Below are 14,378 nucleotides of genomic sequence, written 5' to 3' on the forward strand. Positions count from 1 at the left end.
GAGTTTTCTGGCATCTTCATCGATCGAGTCAAGCGGCCAATCCGTCGACTGGACTAACTGGATTAGACCAACTCCATCTCCGCCACGGACGGCACGCGCGGTAAAGTACAGTAGAGTACATGTGTGTGTTGAATCATGTATTCTGGAAAGCCCGCGGCTGCTAAGCCTAACCAAGGTACTCAGGGTTACAAACATGTCAAGGGGCGGTGTCGTCAGCTAAGAGGAGGACTCCACAGTGGCTGTCTTAAACAAGCTAAACCGACAGCTGACACAGGCGAATGATGTTCCAAATTTGGTCTCTGTGTGATTTTAAGGTGATCTCCTTGGCTGGGACTGCAGGACGGACTAGGACCGCTACGGCAGAGCAAGTCATACATGGCACAGCGCATGTTGTATCAAAGGTATCGATTCAAAAGGATATGACGGCTCTGCGGCTCCTCCACACGAGCGCATTGAGAAAACAAAAGGCCCTGTCTGTCTCGCTTCCCTGCTGCGAATGCCCTCACAATAGCGCCCAATTCTTCTCACGCAAGGGCATCTCCTCACCAGATCCGACGTTTCCATCCTGGACCCTGCGCCATGCCTCGTATTCAGCAAAGCGTTTCTGAGCATATCCTGCGTAGTCAAAGTCGATAGTTCCGGTCGCTGTCTCAGCCTGGATGAGAGCGCATAGACCCCTGCCGCGGAGGCGGGTTAGTAAGATATGCAAAATGTCTTGGATGGATGTGTGTCTTGCCTGGCTGTGTACCGATGCACAACACATCGTAACACAGCTTGGTGTAACAGAACTTACCAGTAAAACCCAGGGAATCCCCTGTAATCATCAACCTGACGCATGAGCTTCTCCACCTGGGCGTCATTGGCAGCCGGCAGATCTGATTTTGTCTTTCTCGCCAAGTGGCAGTCGGTGACATGGCAGTCTTGTTGGTGTTGGTGTTGCCGATGAAGATCGGCGTGCATCTTGAGGTACTCACGAACAAAGTCTCGGCGGGTTGACGTGCTTGGCAGCTTGTTGTAGTCACACTCGAAGCCAGTCCATTCGGCGAAATGATTCGCAAGCTCAAACGCCCGAGGGCAGTAAGTGGCATGTCTGTAACACAGAGCACAAAATGGTTACTCCGTGTTCGGCCGAGCTTGACAGACTCTGGATGGGTGCCGACTTACTCGTAATCTATGAAGCGCACTGTTGCGACATCTGTAGCCCCATTCGCAGCCTCCATGCCATCAGCCGACTCTTGTACAATGATGTTGCCACACAAAAGGTCACCGTGGCCAAGCACCTGAACTCACTCACATGTTAGAAGATATCCAGATTAGAGCAAACATGATGAAAGAAAAAGCAAATGCAACGACGTACCAAGGGCTCCGGCATAACATCAGTGGGCAGCAGCTTGTCGGTTAGGTACTGAAACTTTTCCTGCAGGTCTTCGATCTCGGCCTTTGACCGCTTGGGACTATTGGAGATTGCATTAAGCCATTTCTTCGCAGTCGACCATACACTCGCCTCATAGTCAAGCTCTTTCCTTGCTCCTTGAAGATCAACAGGTTGAAGCAGGGTGTGCCACCTTGCCAGCTCCCTTGCAACCGCGCGGAAGATTTCTGTCTTAGACACATCGCCCTCAGAACAGACACTGCCAGGAATGAACTGGTATGCATGGCCATTGGTGAAGCGGCAAAGTGGCATGGACGAGAGGCCGCGATCGGCCAAAAGCTTGTGTACCCATAGCTCCTCTTTTTGTCGCAGGTTGTGTTAGACATGGGTCAAAGAAGGGAAGTTCCAGACGAGAAGGTGGGACATAAAACGTACTGTTTCGATCAATCGTAATGTCGGTGCCATCTCCGTAGACCTTGACTAACACAGAGTCTTGGTTGAGGGACTGATTGGTGACTTTGAACAACTGTCAAATTTTAGCATGTGTAATGACGATGAGACAAGCCCAAAAAGAAAAGGCTGAGTGAGAAATAAGGGTTCTCACACTGTTTGTGGTTCCTTGGGCCAGAGGCTGAATACGCAAATCTATGCCAGCCTCGGCAACATGAGGGAAAAGATAGGGAACAAAGGGTAGGATAGATGCATTAGAGGCATCGGAACCATCAAAGACATGGTCTAGGAACGGGATCTCCATCTCGTCTTGATTGGGATATAGATGCAGTGCAGTAGGTTAACAAGGTAGATAAGAGAGAGAAAAGAAACGACGAGAGAAAAGCAGGCGGCTTAAAGTAGCCACAGCTTTGCTAGAGGTGAGACGGGGAAGGCCGGCTTTCCTGCCTTGAAGCCCGATCTAGATCTAGGTCCAATGAGGAGACCTGTTCTTTTAGGCAAGGGGGAGCCTCTGAGACAGCATGAAGTTAGGGGAGTTATAGGGGTTGATTACTCTCCATATTGCCTGCCCGCCCGTAGCCTACCTAGTGCCTAGCCTGCCACTACGGGCACATTCCTTCCCGCTGTGTAACCAAAAGCAGGGAGGCGCCTACATTTCTCCAAGACATTTCAGCTGATGATTGGAGAGCACCTCTAGGCTTTTTTTGGGTAGCACCAAAACACGGCACATCATCCAACAAGGTCCGACCCGATATCAATTAAAATAAGCAATCTACCAAAATGATTGCTATCAATCTTCCCTCGGCAATGTTTCTTTTGACCGGCATTTCCAACCTCCGTGTCTTGCAATTTTCAAACTATCAAAAACTAATGCACGCCATGGCGATCATAGCGGATACGCAAAGACCTCTCTCCCTCGTCACATTTACGTGTGACGACATATGTCCATGATTACACTGCATGCTTTGCAACAATTGCATTGCCTGAAGCCACAGTTGGCCAGCATAGAGAGAAGCAACTCTGGATCTGATCTACCAGCTGCTGAACGCTAAGCACCGTGTTTGTTGGAAAATGGAGGGATACGAGCTATCAAGGAGATCAGCTATATAAGAACGAAAGAGCACACGACCACTTTCTCGAATCAACTCATCATTTATTTCCTCACCTGTGTGGTAGTACAACAGCAATCATCATGGCCTCCTCTACTTCCAAGCCGACAAACAGCCTTCTCTACAAAAACTTTCAAAAACACCCTGCAGCTCTCATCGAATCCACTTCGGGCATCTACCTCAACACGAGCGATGGCCGTCGTATTCTCGACGCTACCAGCGGCGCGGCCGTCGCCTGTCTAGGCTACAACAACAAGGATGTTCAGCAGGCCGTTGTTGAGCAACTGATCAACGTTCCGTACTGTCATCCCGGCTTCTACAAAACCAAGGCAGCCGAGGATCTTGCTGATTTCCTGGTTGAGTCAACGAATGGTTTGATGTCCAAGGCGGTCTTGTGCGGATCAGGTGAGTTGGGGGTACACAGTTGTCAAGTTTCACAACCATTACTTACGATATACAGGCTCCGAGGCTGTCGAAGTTGCCCTCAAACTCGCCAAAACTCACTTCTCACACCTCGCTATCCCCCAGACAGAGCGAAGCCACTTCATCGCTCGTGTAGGAGCATGGCACGGCGCAACATTGGGCGCCCTGACTCTAGGCGACTTCAAAGTTCGAAAGGACCCATTCGTACAGTTGATCTCACAGAATTCGTCCCAAGTGTCAGCTTGCAGCGAATATCGTGGCCGAAAGGAAGGTGAAGATGACGAGGCATATGTGAAGCGACTGGCTCAGGAACTTGACGATGAGTTCCAGAAGATCGGTCCTGAAAAGGTTTGCGCCTTTGTGGCCGAAACTGTTGGCGGTAGTGTGAGTTTATTTGTTCGTTATATGCGCTGTGCCTTGACTAACATCTGACAGGCTAGCGGGTGCGCCATGCCGATCAAAGGTTATTTCCCAGCCATGAAAGCCGTTTGCGAAAAGTACAACGCTCTTCTTATCCTCGACGAAGTAATGTGTGGTATGGGTCGCACAGGCACCCTTCACGCGTGGGAGCAGGAAGATGTTGTCCCCGATATCCTCGTGGTCGGCAAGGGTCTCGGTGCCGGATACGCGCCTGTCTCAGCAGTCCTCCTGAACACCAATCTCGTCGAGTCCTTCCAGAAGTCCGGCAAAGGCTTTGCTCACGGGCAGACTTACATGGCCCATCCCCAGGCAGCGGCAGCAGGACTCAAGGTCCAACAGATCATTCGCGATGAGAACTTACTGGCTCACGTTCACACCATGGGCGAGTACCTCGGTTCGCGCCTGAAGGAACGTTTCCTTCCGATGCCATACGTCGGCGACATTCGAGGAAGGGGTCTCTTCTGGGCCATCGAGTTCGTCACCGACAAACAGACCAAGATGCCCTTTCCCTACAGCCTGGGTCTGAACAGCATGCTTCACTCTAGGGGAATGAGCGCAGGCTACGAGATTGCTCTGTTCAACGCCAACGGTGGCTACGACGGGTACAGCGGCGACCATTTTCTCATCTGCCCGCCTTTCATTGTCACCAAGGCTGATGTTGATGACATTGTTGAGCGAACTGCGCGAGTGGTCGAGGATACTTTTGCCGAGTTGTCCAATTCTGCTGTTTGGGAGAAGGTTACTTTGCAGATGGAGATTGACAACAGCAGCGAGGTGAAGGCATTGGATGCGGCTCCTGCGGTGGGTGTTGCTGTTGGTGTGGCTGCTCAGTGAGCTGTCGCTGGACGTGGTTCGGGATCCGAAAGTTATAGAGTTGCATGTAAATCGTTTATGTATGTTTCAGTTGTTTGACATATCGAGGTTATCATACGAGCTCTGTGTTATTAATGCAGGACGAGTACTGTTCTTCGTGAGTTTAAGTCCACAGTGCTGTTTTCCTCCATCTTCCACCCATGAAATGTCAACTTGTTGGTCCCTACAAAAAAAAACATTCCAGTTGACAGAAACGCAAAAAAGAGGATATTTAGTGGATTTTAACCACCTGTGTTGGACGAACAGGGAATCGAACCCTGGACCACTCCCAGATTATTCGGTCGAATTATGCTAAGGGAGTATTATACCACTAAACCATTCGCCCAGATTTTGTTGAAGAAACTGTTAACAATTAATGCTCAACAATGGCTGGGGCAATATCCACAACGACTGCTCACTCATGGCAAAGGCACGACTGTGATCATTTGTACTTGGTAGTTTGATCAAAGAATATGAGTTGATAATTATTCATTATTCGTGTACTTTCATAACAAGTTACTACAAAAATCGCCTCAAACCAGGGTATCATTCAGTATCTTCTACTCCACAACATATTCTACTGGTGCCTGTGAATATTGGCAGCACTCGCGCGACGGCTTGCAGATGGTGTACCACGAGGAGTTCCACGGGGTGTAACACGGCTCTCTCCAAAGAAACGGTTCGAGTTGCTGTACTGTCGTGCACCGTAACTAGGACGAGCAGCGACAGGAGGACGTTCAGGATCCTCAACGGTGCCAGCAGAACCTGATATGGTGTTAGTGTCTGTGTACCCTGCATCAGACCGAGATAACTTACTTCTTCGTCGGGCATCGTAAGCGACACTTCCACGGCGTCCCTGCTCAGCATTGTCCTTCTTCTCACCAGCCAGGCGCTGGGCGAAGGGTGATCGTGCTCGCAGAGCGGGTCCTTTCCAGTAAATAACATAGACGGCCACGACAAGAACGAAAGAGATGCAGAAGAGGATTGTTGAGGCGTATTCCAAGTTCTTGCCAGAGGATGCGCCGATGTTAGAGAAGAATGGAATGGCAGGAAGTGTGAGAACACCAGCGAGAAAATCTCGAGCCCAGCCGTTACCACCAGTGGCCGAAGCAGAGTAGGGGCCGTCTAGGTATTGTTAGCGAATGAAACCCGATTAACTTCATCGAGAAACACTTACAAGCACAAATCATGTAATCAATAGTAGCCATGTAAATAGCATAGTTGGCAATACCGACAATGGCAGCAAAGATCATGGAGCCAATCCAGTGGATAGGAGGACCTTGAATGGTCCAAGCAAATCCAATAAGACCGATGGGCAAGCAAGGAGCAGTGTACAGCAAGAACCATAATCGCGACTCGTACTGAGCACGCTCATCGTCTGGCTTTTCTCGTCGCTCTTTAACATTTTTCTTGATGGATGGAATGAACAACAACCAAGCGATGACATAGCCAACACCGATGGCGCAGAAGCTCAGACCGACCTGGACAGCATCAAAGCCCCATTGTCCATACACAAGGGCAAAGGACTGAATAAACATGAAGATCAGAGCGTCGGAGAAACCAGACAGAAGAGACAGAACAAGCACGATGGGCTCGGTGAGGAACATTTTGAAGGGGCGGGTCCAGGTGATAAGAACCTCCTTGGCAGAAAAGCGCTCGCGGAAGGGGACAAGCTCGTCAGGGCCCCAGACGTTGGCACCGGTCTCCTTTCTTCTCTTCTTAGCGATGCGGTTCATGAGAATGGTACTTCGTGTTTCGGGAACAGTCAGAAAGTGGACGATTTGAACAAAGCCGCCAAGGATGAGCTGGATCCAGATGGACCAACGCCACGCGAGATACTGCTCACAGAAACCACCAACAATAGGACCCAGAACGGAACCACCGACGGAAGAAAAGACAACATATGCAACAGCGTACTGCTGGTTGTCCGACTCCCACATGTCGGCGATCATACCGAGAGTGACTGAGCCACCAGCCGATGAGAGACCACCCAGTGCACGACCAACCAAAATGGAAGCAAAGTTGGGTGCCAATGCGACAGGGAGCTGCCAGATGTTGACAAGGAACAGCGAAGCCTGCATAATAGGCCATCTTCCAAACTCTTCGGACCAAGGCGCCCAGAGTTCACAGCCAAAAGCATACAAGACCAAAAAGATCATAGCACCACATCTAGCTGCTTGAGCGCTCACACCAAACTCTTCGGAAATTCCAGGGATGGCATTCGAGTAGAGTGAAGTGTTGAAGTTCATCGAGACTTGGACCCAGAAGACGACGGTGAGGATATACCACTTCTTCCACTTGGGAAAGGAGAAGCCAAGCTCATCGTAGCAGTCATCTTCTGTTATCTCGTACTTGTCGTAGGTGCCGAGCTTTTCAAGGTGGGCACCGTTGGTGTTTGTGTTGTTGCGTGGGCTACGTTCGTCACTGCTGTGGTCTGTTGAGCCCTCGAGAGCACCGTTGTGTTCCTCTAGACGCGAGTTGGCAACGTGTAGATCGTTTTGGTTGATGACCTGAGGTGGATCATCAGAGAAGTGAGTTGGCATTTTGGACAAGACAATTGGGCTGTCTACCAGACGAGAAGAGATAATGGGATATTGTTATTAAGGTTAATTAGCTGGGGACGGGGGAGCAGCTTGTTTAAAAGCTGGGGATCAGACAGCATCTTACAAGACAAGATGCTGTGAGCAGTACCCAGGTAGTTGGGTGACATATCCACTCTTGACATCATTCACAGAAGAAAAGATCATACCCCGGAAATGGCGTCGTTGACGTGGAGTTAGTTAGTCAGTGTGTGGAGTTGAGGATTGGTTGTGCCGCTCTATCCGGAGTACTCAGAAAGGGACATGGGAGATCAACGGTCAATGGTAAGATTTACAAGAAGCGAGTGACGGGTTACCCAGAGTGGACAAGCTTGTTGGTTGTGATTGTTAGGTAATTCAACGCCACTGATCGAAAGACTGGGGTGCATCTGTCTTTTGCTGTCTAACGGTAGAGATTGTAGAGATATGGGAACATAAGACTCGGCCGAGTCATGAAGTTTGGATTTCTAAAATGACGTATGAGAAATTAGTGACGGATACAACCAGCAATTTTCATTTTTCATTTTTCTAAATATTTCTATTACTAACTGTAGAAATAAAAACTCTTCCAATCGGTCAAAGCGACATGTTTCCAGGCAGCAGAATTCTTTTCTCTCTCAAAACTCCACAATGACATGACTTGATGAACTCTTGAAAACCAAATTGACTAAGGCCTGCTTATTCCCTTTCCTTTAGCATATCATTGCGTCATATTTGTAACCCTCCCCTGATGGTCAGGTCTTTTTGTAAAAGGATTTAATGTCTACAACTCGGAATGCCAAGATGCCAAGGTAAAACGTGCCGTCCTGGGCGATCGCAGCTGAATTCTAGGCGTTTACTTGGCGGTAACAATGTCTGTTTGCCAGGGAGAAATAAGCATACTCTCTATTAATCTACTCTCTGCCCGTCTATGTTCTGCAGAGCCTCCATTGGAAATTACGATAATAATTAATTTCCATGACATGAAATCAATATTATTAAACACAAACACTCTCAAAAACGACCCGAATTATTATCTTGTTTAGTTTCAATCGGTCAAATTCTCGGTCGTCTACTCCATGGGGATTTTGACCAAGCGGAGCCTCAGCCATGGGGTACCAGGGCTTTATGTCGCTGCCTATTCTAGTGGAGATTTTATAACAAATCTTGTGAAAAATCTTCTGATTCTATCACGAGAAGTTAAGTTTTGGTGTTGAGATTTTCCTCTTCTTCCGACTGGACCTGATAAAACAGGTTAAATAAGGTGGCATTTAGCCCTGTTTACTCCATGTTTAGTGCAGATCATTTGTGACGTCATAGTTAAGCCACTGACATCGTCAAAAGATATTCACAACTGTACACTTTGATAGTTTTAACATGCTTCATGTGAATTAAATGAAAGAGCCATAGACATGCATTGAGTATTACTCAATAGAAAGCTTAGGCTGGAGCAATTGAAAGAGTCTATTAGAAAAATGGGAGGCTGGGAAACCTCACTGTATAATTATTGAAAAGAGTATATCTCAAATGTGTTGATCCCGGCATAAATAATGCTAGATGTAATAGTAACTCGCTATTAAATACCAGAAATAGCACTGCAACTAATTATTAAACATATTTGCAGAGCAATATGTAATACTAGACGCCTTTTACCTGAGAATTCACGTGATATCGTCACAAACTTTACTGCCGTTTATGGTGATGCGGCAATTGTAACTAACCTAAACCTCTTCATTAATGTTGACACTATATATGGAAAGATGAGGACGAAAAAGTCCACCAAGGCGGCAGCGGTTACTACCTTTTAAAATCATGGTTCGTTGGACTGTTATTGCACTTTTTTTCCACGCCGTCTTTTATCTGCGCCAAAGAGCTGTCATCACATTTGACGCCTCACAAATCACAAATATGGGACCACCGACTGGGATGGATGTCTCAGTAAAAAAAAAGCAACACAACCAACATAAACAATTGAACAACAGGCCAATCATCTTAGAGGTAAGCAGAACTTGTACAACATATGCGCATATCTCCATCTCCATCTTGAACAAAAGTTAACAAACATCTAGATGCCTAATAGTTGTAAGTATCATGAAATGGAGTTCTGGATCACCAGCCACGCGTGGCGCATTATCGATAGCTACCTAGGTACCTATCAAATGATTTTAGCGCCACCTACTTTTCTTTATCTGTCAACACCACAACACTTCACAAGTCGCATGACACCACACCAACAGCCATGTCAGATCTATTGCGGTCAATCAGGCCTCTGAGCCATTGCGTTAGTCTGCGAACAACGCCAGCTCTGCCACGTTTTTCGTCCCACTCCGCAGCCAAACCGCTCACACAAGAGCAATTCGTCAAAAAGATGACCTTGAGCAATCAAAGACAATCGGCGCGCCAAGCGTATCGACAAACCCTTGATAGCCATGTCAGCCATACAATTCGACGCAAAACACCGCCTATTTCAATGAATACAGAAGACATGAGATTGCCCCAAAGACAAGAACCTGAGTTGACCGAGCTCGACCAAGATCTTGTCGAACGAGACTCTTCGGAAAACATGTTTCTTAAAAACAAATTTTGGCCCCGTGAAGCAGGGCTGCGCTTTGAGGCAATCAGAGACGCAAGAAAACAAGACAAACCTTACGCAGCCGCCACGGAGGAACAGTTCGACCAATTGTGGGACTACTTTGTGAGATATTGGCCTCGGATGTTCTTCCGAACGCGCGGATACCTATCCCCTGACCTTCGCGAGGATCGGGTATCAATTCGACCCAGTGATGTAGTACGTTTCTCCCTCACTTCCGTACATAGAGATATGACACGGGCACTTGGTTAACTATGATGTTGCAGGACTACTCAGTAAGTTACCATGAAAGCATTAATTCTTTCCGCAGCTAACCTTGTTCCAGGGTACGATTGCTTTCTCCAGTGCAGCAAGAATCAAACTGAAACAGTTCCAGGTGATGTCAGCATGCAATCGCTGTACGGTTTTCTCCATTTAGCCCATATAAACTGGCTGAGGAACACGGGCAGAGGTCTGAAGCACCAGAAATGGGCCGACATGATTTCCCCCTCCAAGGATCAACCTCTAATGAAGCATGTTAAGTCTAGAATGTATAACTTCAGGGTATGTCCTGCGTCGTGCCATACTCGAGACCAAGTATGCGTTTAACTAACCGTTGGAAACCAAAACAAAAAGGCTTTGCAATATTCCGACAACATCTTTGTAAGGTACAAAATAGATACCAGACCGCTTCAAGACAAGTCTGAAGTTAGCCTCACCTCCTCAATCTTGTCCACTAAAGAATGTCTTGAGGTTGCGCGCTCATTCGATACGTTTACCTTTCTAGATCCCAAGACGAACTATGTTTCACCTCTCACCCCCGAAGATTTTTTACCTTTTTACGAAACATTGGATGACACGTGGTTCTACCAGCAAGAGGCAGCGCGAGAAGGTGCATCAATGGTCAATGTTGAACTTCTTCGCGGTCTTGAAGACCTTGAGGCCAAGATGATACGGATGGTGCCTAAGACGTTCGACGAGCTGAGAAAAGCTCTCGGCAATCGCGCATCCAAGTTCGACATTCGATCAAACGATTTTAACCAAAAAATAGCGGGCAAGCCGATTGAAGATCATTTTCATCGCTGGCTTCAGCATGATAAATCCGAAAAAAGGCACAAGAAGCCTCAATGATGGACATTGTCTTTGAGATGGGGCGCTTCCGGTTGTAAGCGGAGAAAGACGATTCAGCCTATATCTAATAGATCAATTCAAGGATGGGCTTGAAATGTATTACAATTACTACTCAACAAAAAAAGAACTCTATGCTATGTATGCTGTGCTAAGAAATCAATGTCAGAATTTATTCACTCCTGAATAACAACTGGTCTATTATGCCACTTCAACTCTCCTTCCTTAAAGCTCGGCTCGGGCAACCAATTTAGCGTAAAGGCCTTTAGAATCGTTGGACAACACATGTGCTTGGCCAAAATGGTATCACCGTTGATGTACGGCAAAAGATACTGGTCCAGCAACTTCCAGAGGATGTTGTCCCACATGACAGCTCGTGTCGACGTGCCAGCCAACTTGACATCGTTGGTGACGTGCGCAAGACGAATATTTTGGTACTCATCAAAGGCTTTCGTTAGGTCCTTCACATCCGGGTTCTGGTTTTCAAGGAGAAGTGTGCGGAGGAGGTTGATTAGCACAACAGTGGACTGCCACCCTGTGTTGAGACCGAATCCGATGTTGGGTGTCATCTTGTGCACCGCATCACCGAGAAGAACAACGCGGTCTCTAGACCAGGTCTTTGCAACACCTTCTTCGAATGGAGCGGTGTAGAACCACTTCTTTGACTCCCAGACCTGCTTGAATGTGACGCCAGGTGCCATGTAAAAATGCTCGTACTTCTTGGCCAGTTCATCAGCCTGCTCATTGGTGATCCAGTGTCTTCCCGTGGTCGGCTTGTCGAGCTTGAGATAAATTGTAAAGAAGTATTTTTTGTGTGAGGGCATGATAAGCTGGGTACTGAATCCTTCCGAGTGGCACTCATAGTCTGTTCCCTCTGCAAGATCTTTTGAGAGCTCTTCGCCGTGGCCGTAGAAGCCATAGAATGTAGTCGTAAAGTCTTCGTTCTTGGTCTCGCTTTCTTTGGTCTCTTCGTTGACAAAGTCTCGGGTGATGCTGTTGATGCCGTCGGCGCCGATGAGGATATCTGCGTCGTATGTGCTGCCATCTGAGCAGGTGACTTCGACTCCCATGGGCTTGGATGATATGGATGTGACTTGTTTGTCGAGTAAAAGTTGATTGTTTATGTCAGAGAGGTTGTCCTTGAGTAAGTTGACCAAATCACCACGCTGAAACAGCATCCATTCATGGCCATGGCTAAGTAAGTTAGTATTATCACTGTGGCCATCAAAGGGATGAACTTACTATTCACCAATATTCTTAATCATGTCACTCCAACTCATAACAGAGCCATCACGTCGGAGATTGCACTTCTTGGCCATAGGCAGATGGCGGTCATAAGCATCCTTGAGAAGACCGAGCTGATCCAAGATGCGAGAGCTGTGAGGCCAGATACAAACTGAGGCGCCCCAGTTGAGATCGGCTTCTTTTCGGCGCTCCAGAATCTTGTACTCAATTCCAGCTCGCTGGAGAGCTAGGGCCGCGAGGAGGCCAGTTGGGCCAGCGCCGACGATGAGGACTTTGAAACCCATTTTGACAATATAGATGAAACAGAAGAAGAGAAAGAGAAGCGAGAGGGAATTCTGATGATTTTTTATTAGTTTCTGGACCTCCTATCCTAAGGCCTAACATATGCACATACACTCGCTGCAGTGCAACTCGATTAACTAGTGATGTTACCCCAGGTGTCCAGTCGTGGTTCGACACAAGGTTCATACCCTTGCCAATATCCAGAACCGTTGGACCCAGACGTTGGGATCGGCACTCGCTTGTATTCTAGTGGTCTTCTAGTGGCTTGCTATTCGACAATACGAGACCCTTGAGGAAAAGGAGGAATCGTTTTCATGTAGCTGAGAGAGAAAGTTTGACTGCCGAACGCTACGCTGTAAATTGTGATGCTCAAACGCAATTCGGATCCAGCTCCGCGGAATTAGTTTGTTGATCTGGGCCGGCAACGCCGGGTAGTGCCTTGCGTTATTCTATTTCTGTTGAGATAGCCTAGCACACAAGATCTTAGCTGACGATAACCTGTATTGTATGTAAAAGCTAGTCTAGACACCCCAACATCGGAGCTATTATGGAGATTACTTGGATTTGCGAAAGACTTGATACTAAATGCCTAACGGATAAAATAATCTATCTTTCATGCCTTGGTAGACGTCGGTCTTGGGTCATCCATTTACTTTATCCTGCATAGACCTGTTGGGTCTCAAGGTTTCCGTCGTCCCCGTTAGCCATTTTCCAGATCACCACGAGGAATCTTGAATTGCATCCCAATCAAGTTCGCCCTCTCCCAGTGCTGTAGTATTGTTTAAATCGTCTAGATCCTTGCAAAGTATCATGTCGTGATCGAGGAAAAAGTCGTGTCCATCACAGGCATCGAGCTCTTCGAGGTCCATATCTTCCAAAATCTGCCAGATTCGTCGGCGATTCGTCAAGCCGAGAGGCACGTCCAATCCAACTTGACCATAGTCCCAAAGTTGAAGCGAAAAGTCATGACACTCGCTGTATATTGGCCTCTACAATTCGACAGGACGAGCCATGATCTGCCGGACTAAATGCTCACAGTCCCATTTTTTGCCTGCTTCTTCCAAAAAGACTGAGACAGCAGGTATGTAGGATGTAAGTCTGTGGATCCGTACCGAAGATATTCTGTGATTTCTTCTAGAAGTTCTTGTGGCAGATTAACAGATTTTTCTGGAACTGGGAGTCTCGAATTAATTGTGACACAGGCCGACCGACATTGTATATTCTCAAGTAGACGACCTGTTAGGTTGAAAATATTGAGAGGATCATGTTTCCACTAAAAAACTGTCAGGTAACTTATAAACAGAGCTATAGAGCTTGGTGCTTACCCATTCATGTGCAATGAGACTGGAACAACCTGTAAGATAATATGGAGCATAGTCTTTGAATTTGGGCCAAATGTATGTTCCCTTTCCGGTCTTTTGTGGTATGGAGTGAGCATAGCTTGTGTATAGGTGACGTACTAGATCATTTGAGTAACGCGCGTTTATAATGACCCAAATGTCGTAGAAATACTCCAAGGTTGTGATTGGTGATAGTTGGATAAATCGACGAGCGAGCGAGGTGCAAGTTCTGTGAAAACCATAAAGAATATGGCCACTCTCATCTACTTTATTCGTTCTCGCCCCCTCGTCGCTAGGAAGCAGTCAAGTCTCCCCAGCCTTGGTCTTCACCATCTCTCCAACCAGTGGCCGCAAGCCATGTTAGCAGCTCGTCAGGATGACTAGTTGCCTCTGGACGTTCGCCCAAGCACCGAGGTCCTTTGATTACAACGGCATCTTGCAGCCACATATCGGGTATCATACTTGCATAGATTGAATATCCACATATTGCACAGATTGGTTCCTCTCTATGTCGATCCACTATGTGACTGGACTAGGTATGAGTTTTGTTTCGAACTGCGGGAGCTGTGAAAATCTTGAAACGGCGCGAGGCTAGAAGGCAGTTGAATGACCTAAGTTGATCCTCCTGTT

General features: G+C 47.4%; 5 protein-coding genes across 5 annotated transcripts; 2 read left to right on the forward strand and 3 right to left on the reverse strand.

Moving 5' to 3' along the window:
• Window positions 1-502: 502 nt before the first annotated feature.
• On the reverse strand, window positions 503-2,126 carry FSST1_001491 (kinase-like domain-containing protein; the record flags this gene model as incomplete). Its single annotated transcript, XM_083227391.1, has 6 exons — window positions 503-677; window positions 794-1,090; window positions 1,165-1,280; window positions 1,358-1,731; window positions 1,808-1,898; window positions 1,977-2,126. The coding sequence occupies 6 exons, from the start codon at window positions 2,124-2,126 to the stop codon at window positions 503-505; spliced, it is 1,203 nt and encodes a 400-aa protein (XP_083091673.1).
• Window positions 2,127-3,014: 888 nt separating this feature from the next.
• FSST1_001492 (pyridoxal phosphate-dependent transferase) lies at window positions 3,015-4,608 on the forward strand (the record flags this gene model as incomplete). Its single annotated transcript, XM_083227392.1, has 3 exons — window positions 3,015-3,336; window positions 3,392-3,738; window positions 3,790-4,608. 3 exons carry the CDS (start codon window positions 3,015-3,017, stop codon window positions 4,606-4,608), a joined length of 1,488 nt encoding a protein of 495 aa, XP_083091674.1.
• Window positions 4,609-5,203: 595 nt separating this feature from the next.
• On the reverse strand, window positions 5,204-7,169 carry FSST1_001493 (major facilitator superfamily domain-containing protein; the record flags this gene model as incomplete). The annotated part of the gene is made up of 3 exons (XM_083227393.1): window positions 5,204-5,391; window positions 5,443-5,751; window positions 5,804-7,169. 3 exons carry the CDS (start codon window positions 7,167-7,169, stop codon window positions 5,204-5,206), a joined length of 1,863 nt encoding a protein of 620 aa, XP_083091675.1.
• A 2,383-nt stretch (window positions 7,170-9,552) lies between these two features.
• On the forward strand, window positions 9,553-10,884 carry FSST1_001494 (uncharacterized protein; the record flags this gene model as incomplete). Its single annotated transcript, XM_083227395.1, has 3 exons — window positions 9,553-9,972; window positions 10,120-10,350; window positions 10,390-10,884. The coding sequence occupies 3 exons, from the start codon at window positions 9,553-9,555 to the stop codon at window positions 10,882-10,884; spliced, it is 1,146 nt and encodes a 381-aa protein (XP_083091676.1).
• Window positions 10,885-11,057: 173 nt separating this feature from the next.
• Window positions 11,058-12,410, reverse strand: FSST1_001495 (FAD-dependent oxidoreductase; the record flags this gene model as incomplete). Its single annotated transcript, XM_083227396.1, has 2 exons — window positions 11,058-12,075; window positions 12,124-12,410. 2 exons carry the CDS (start codon window positions 12,408-12,410, stop codon window positions 11,058-11,060), a joined length of 1,305 nt encoding a protein of 434 aa, XP_083091677.1.
• Between the last annotated feature and the right edge of the window lie 1,968 nt (window positions 12,411-14,378).

This window comes from Fusarium sambucinum, chromosome IV, assembly GCF_050947815.1.
Source record: "Fusarium sambucinum isolate potato_lamoka chromosome IV, whole genome shotgun sequence".
NCBI lineage: Eukaryota > Fungi > Ascomycota > Sordariomycetes > Hypocreales > Nectriaceae > Fusarium > Fusarium sambucinum.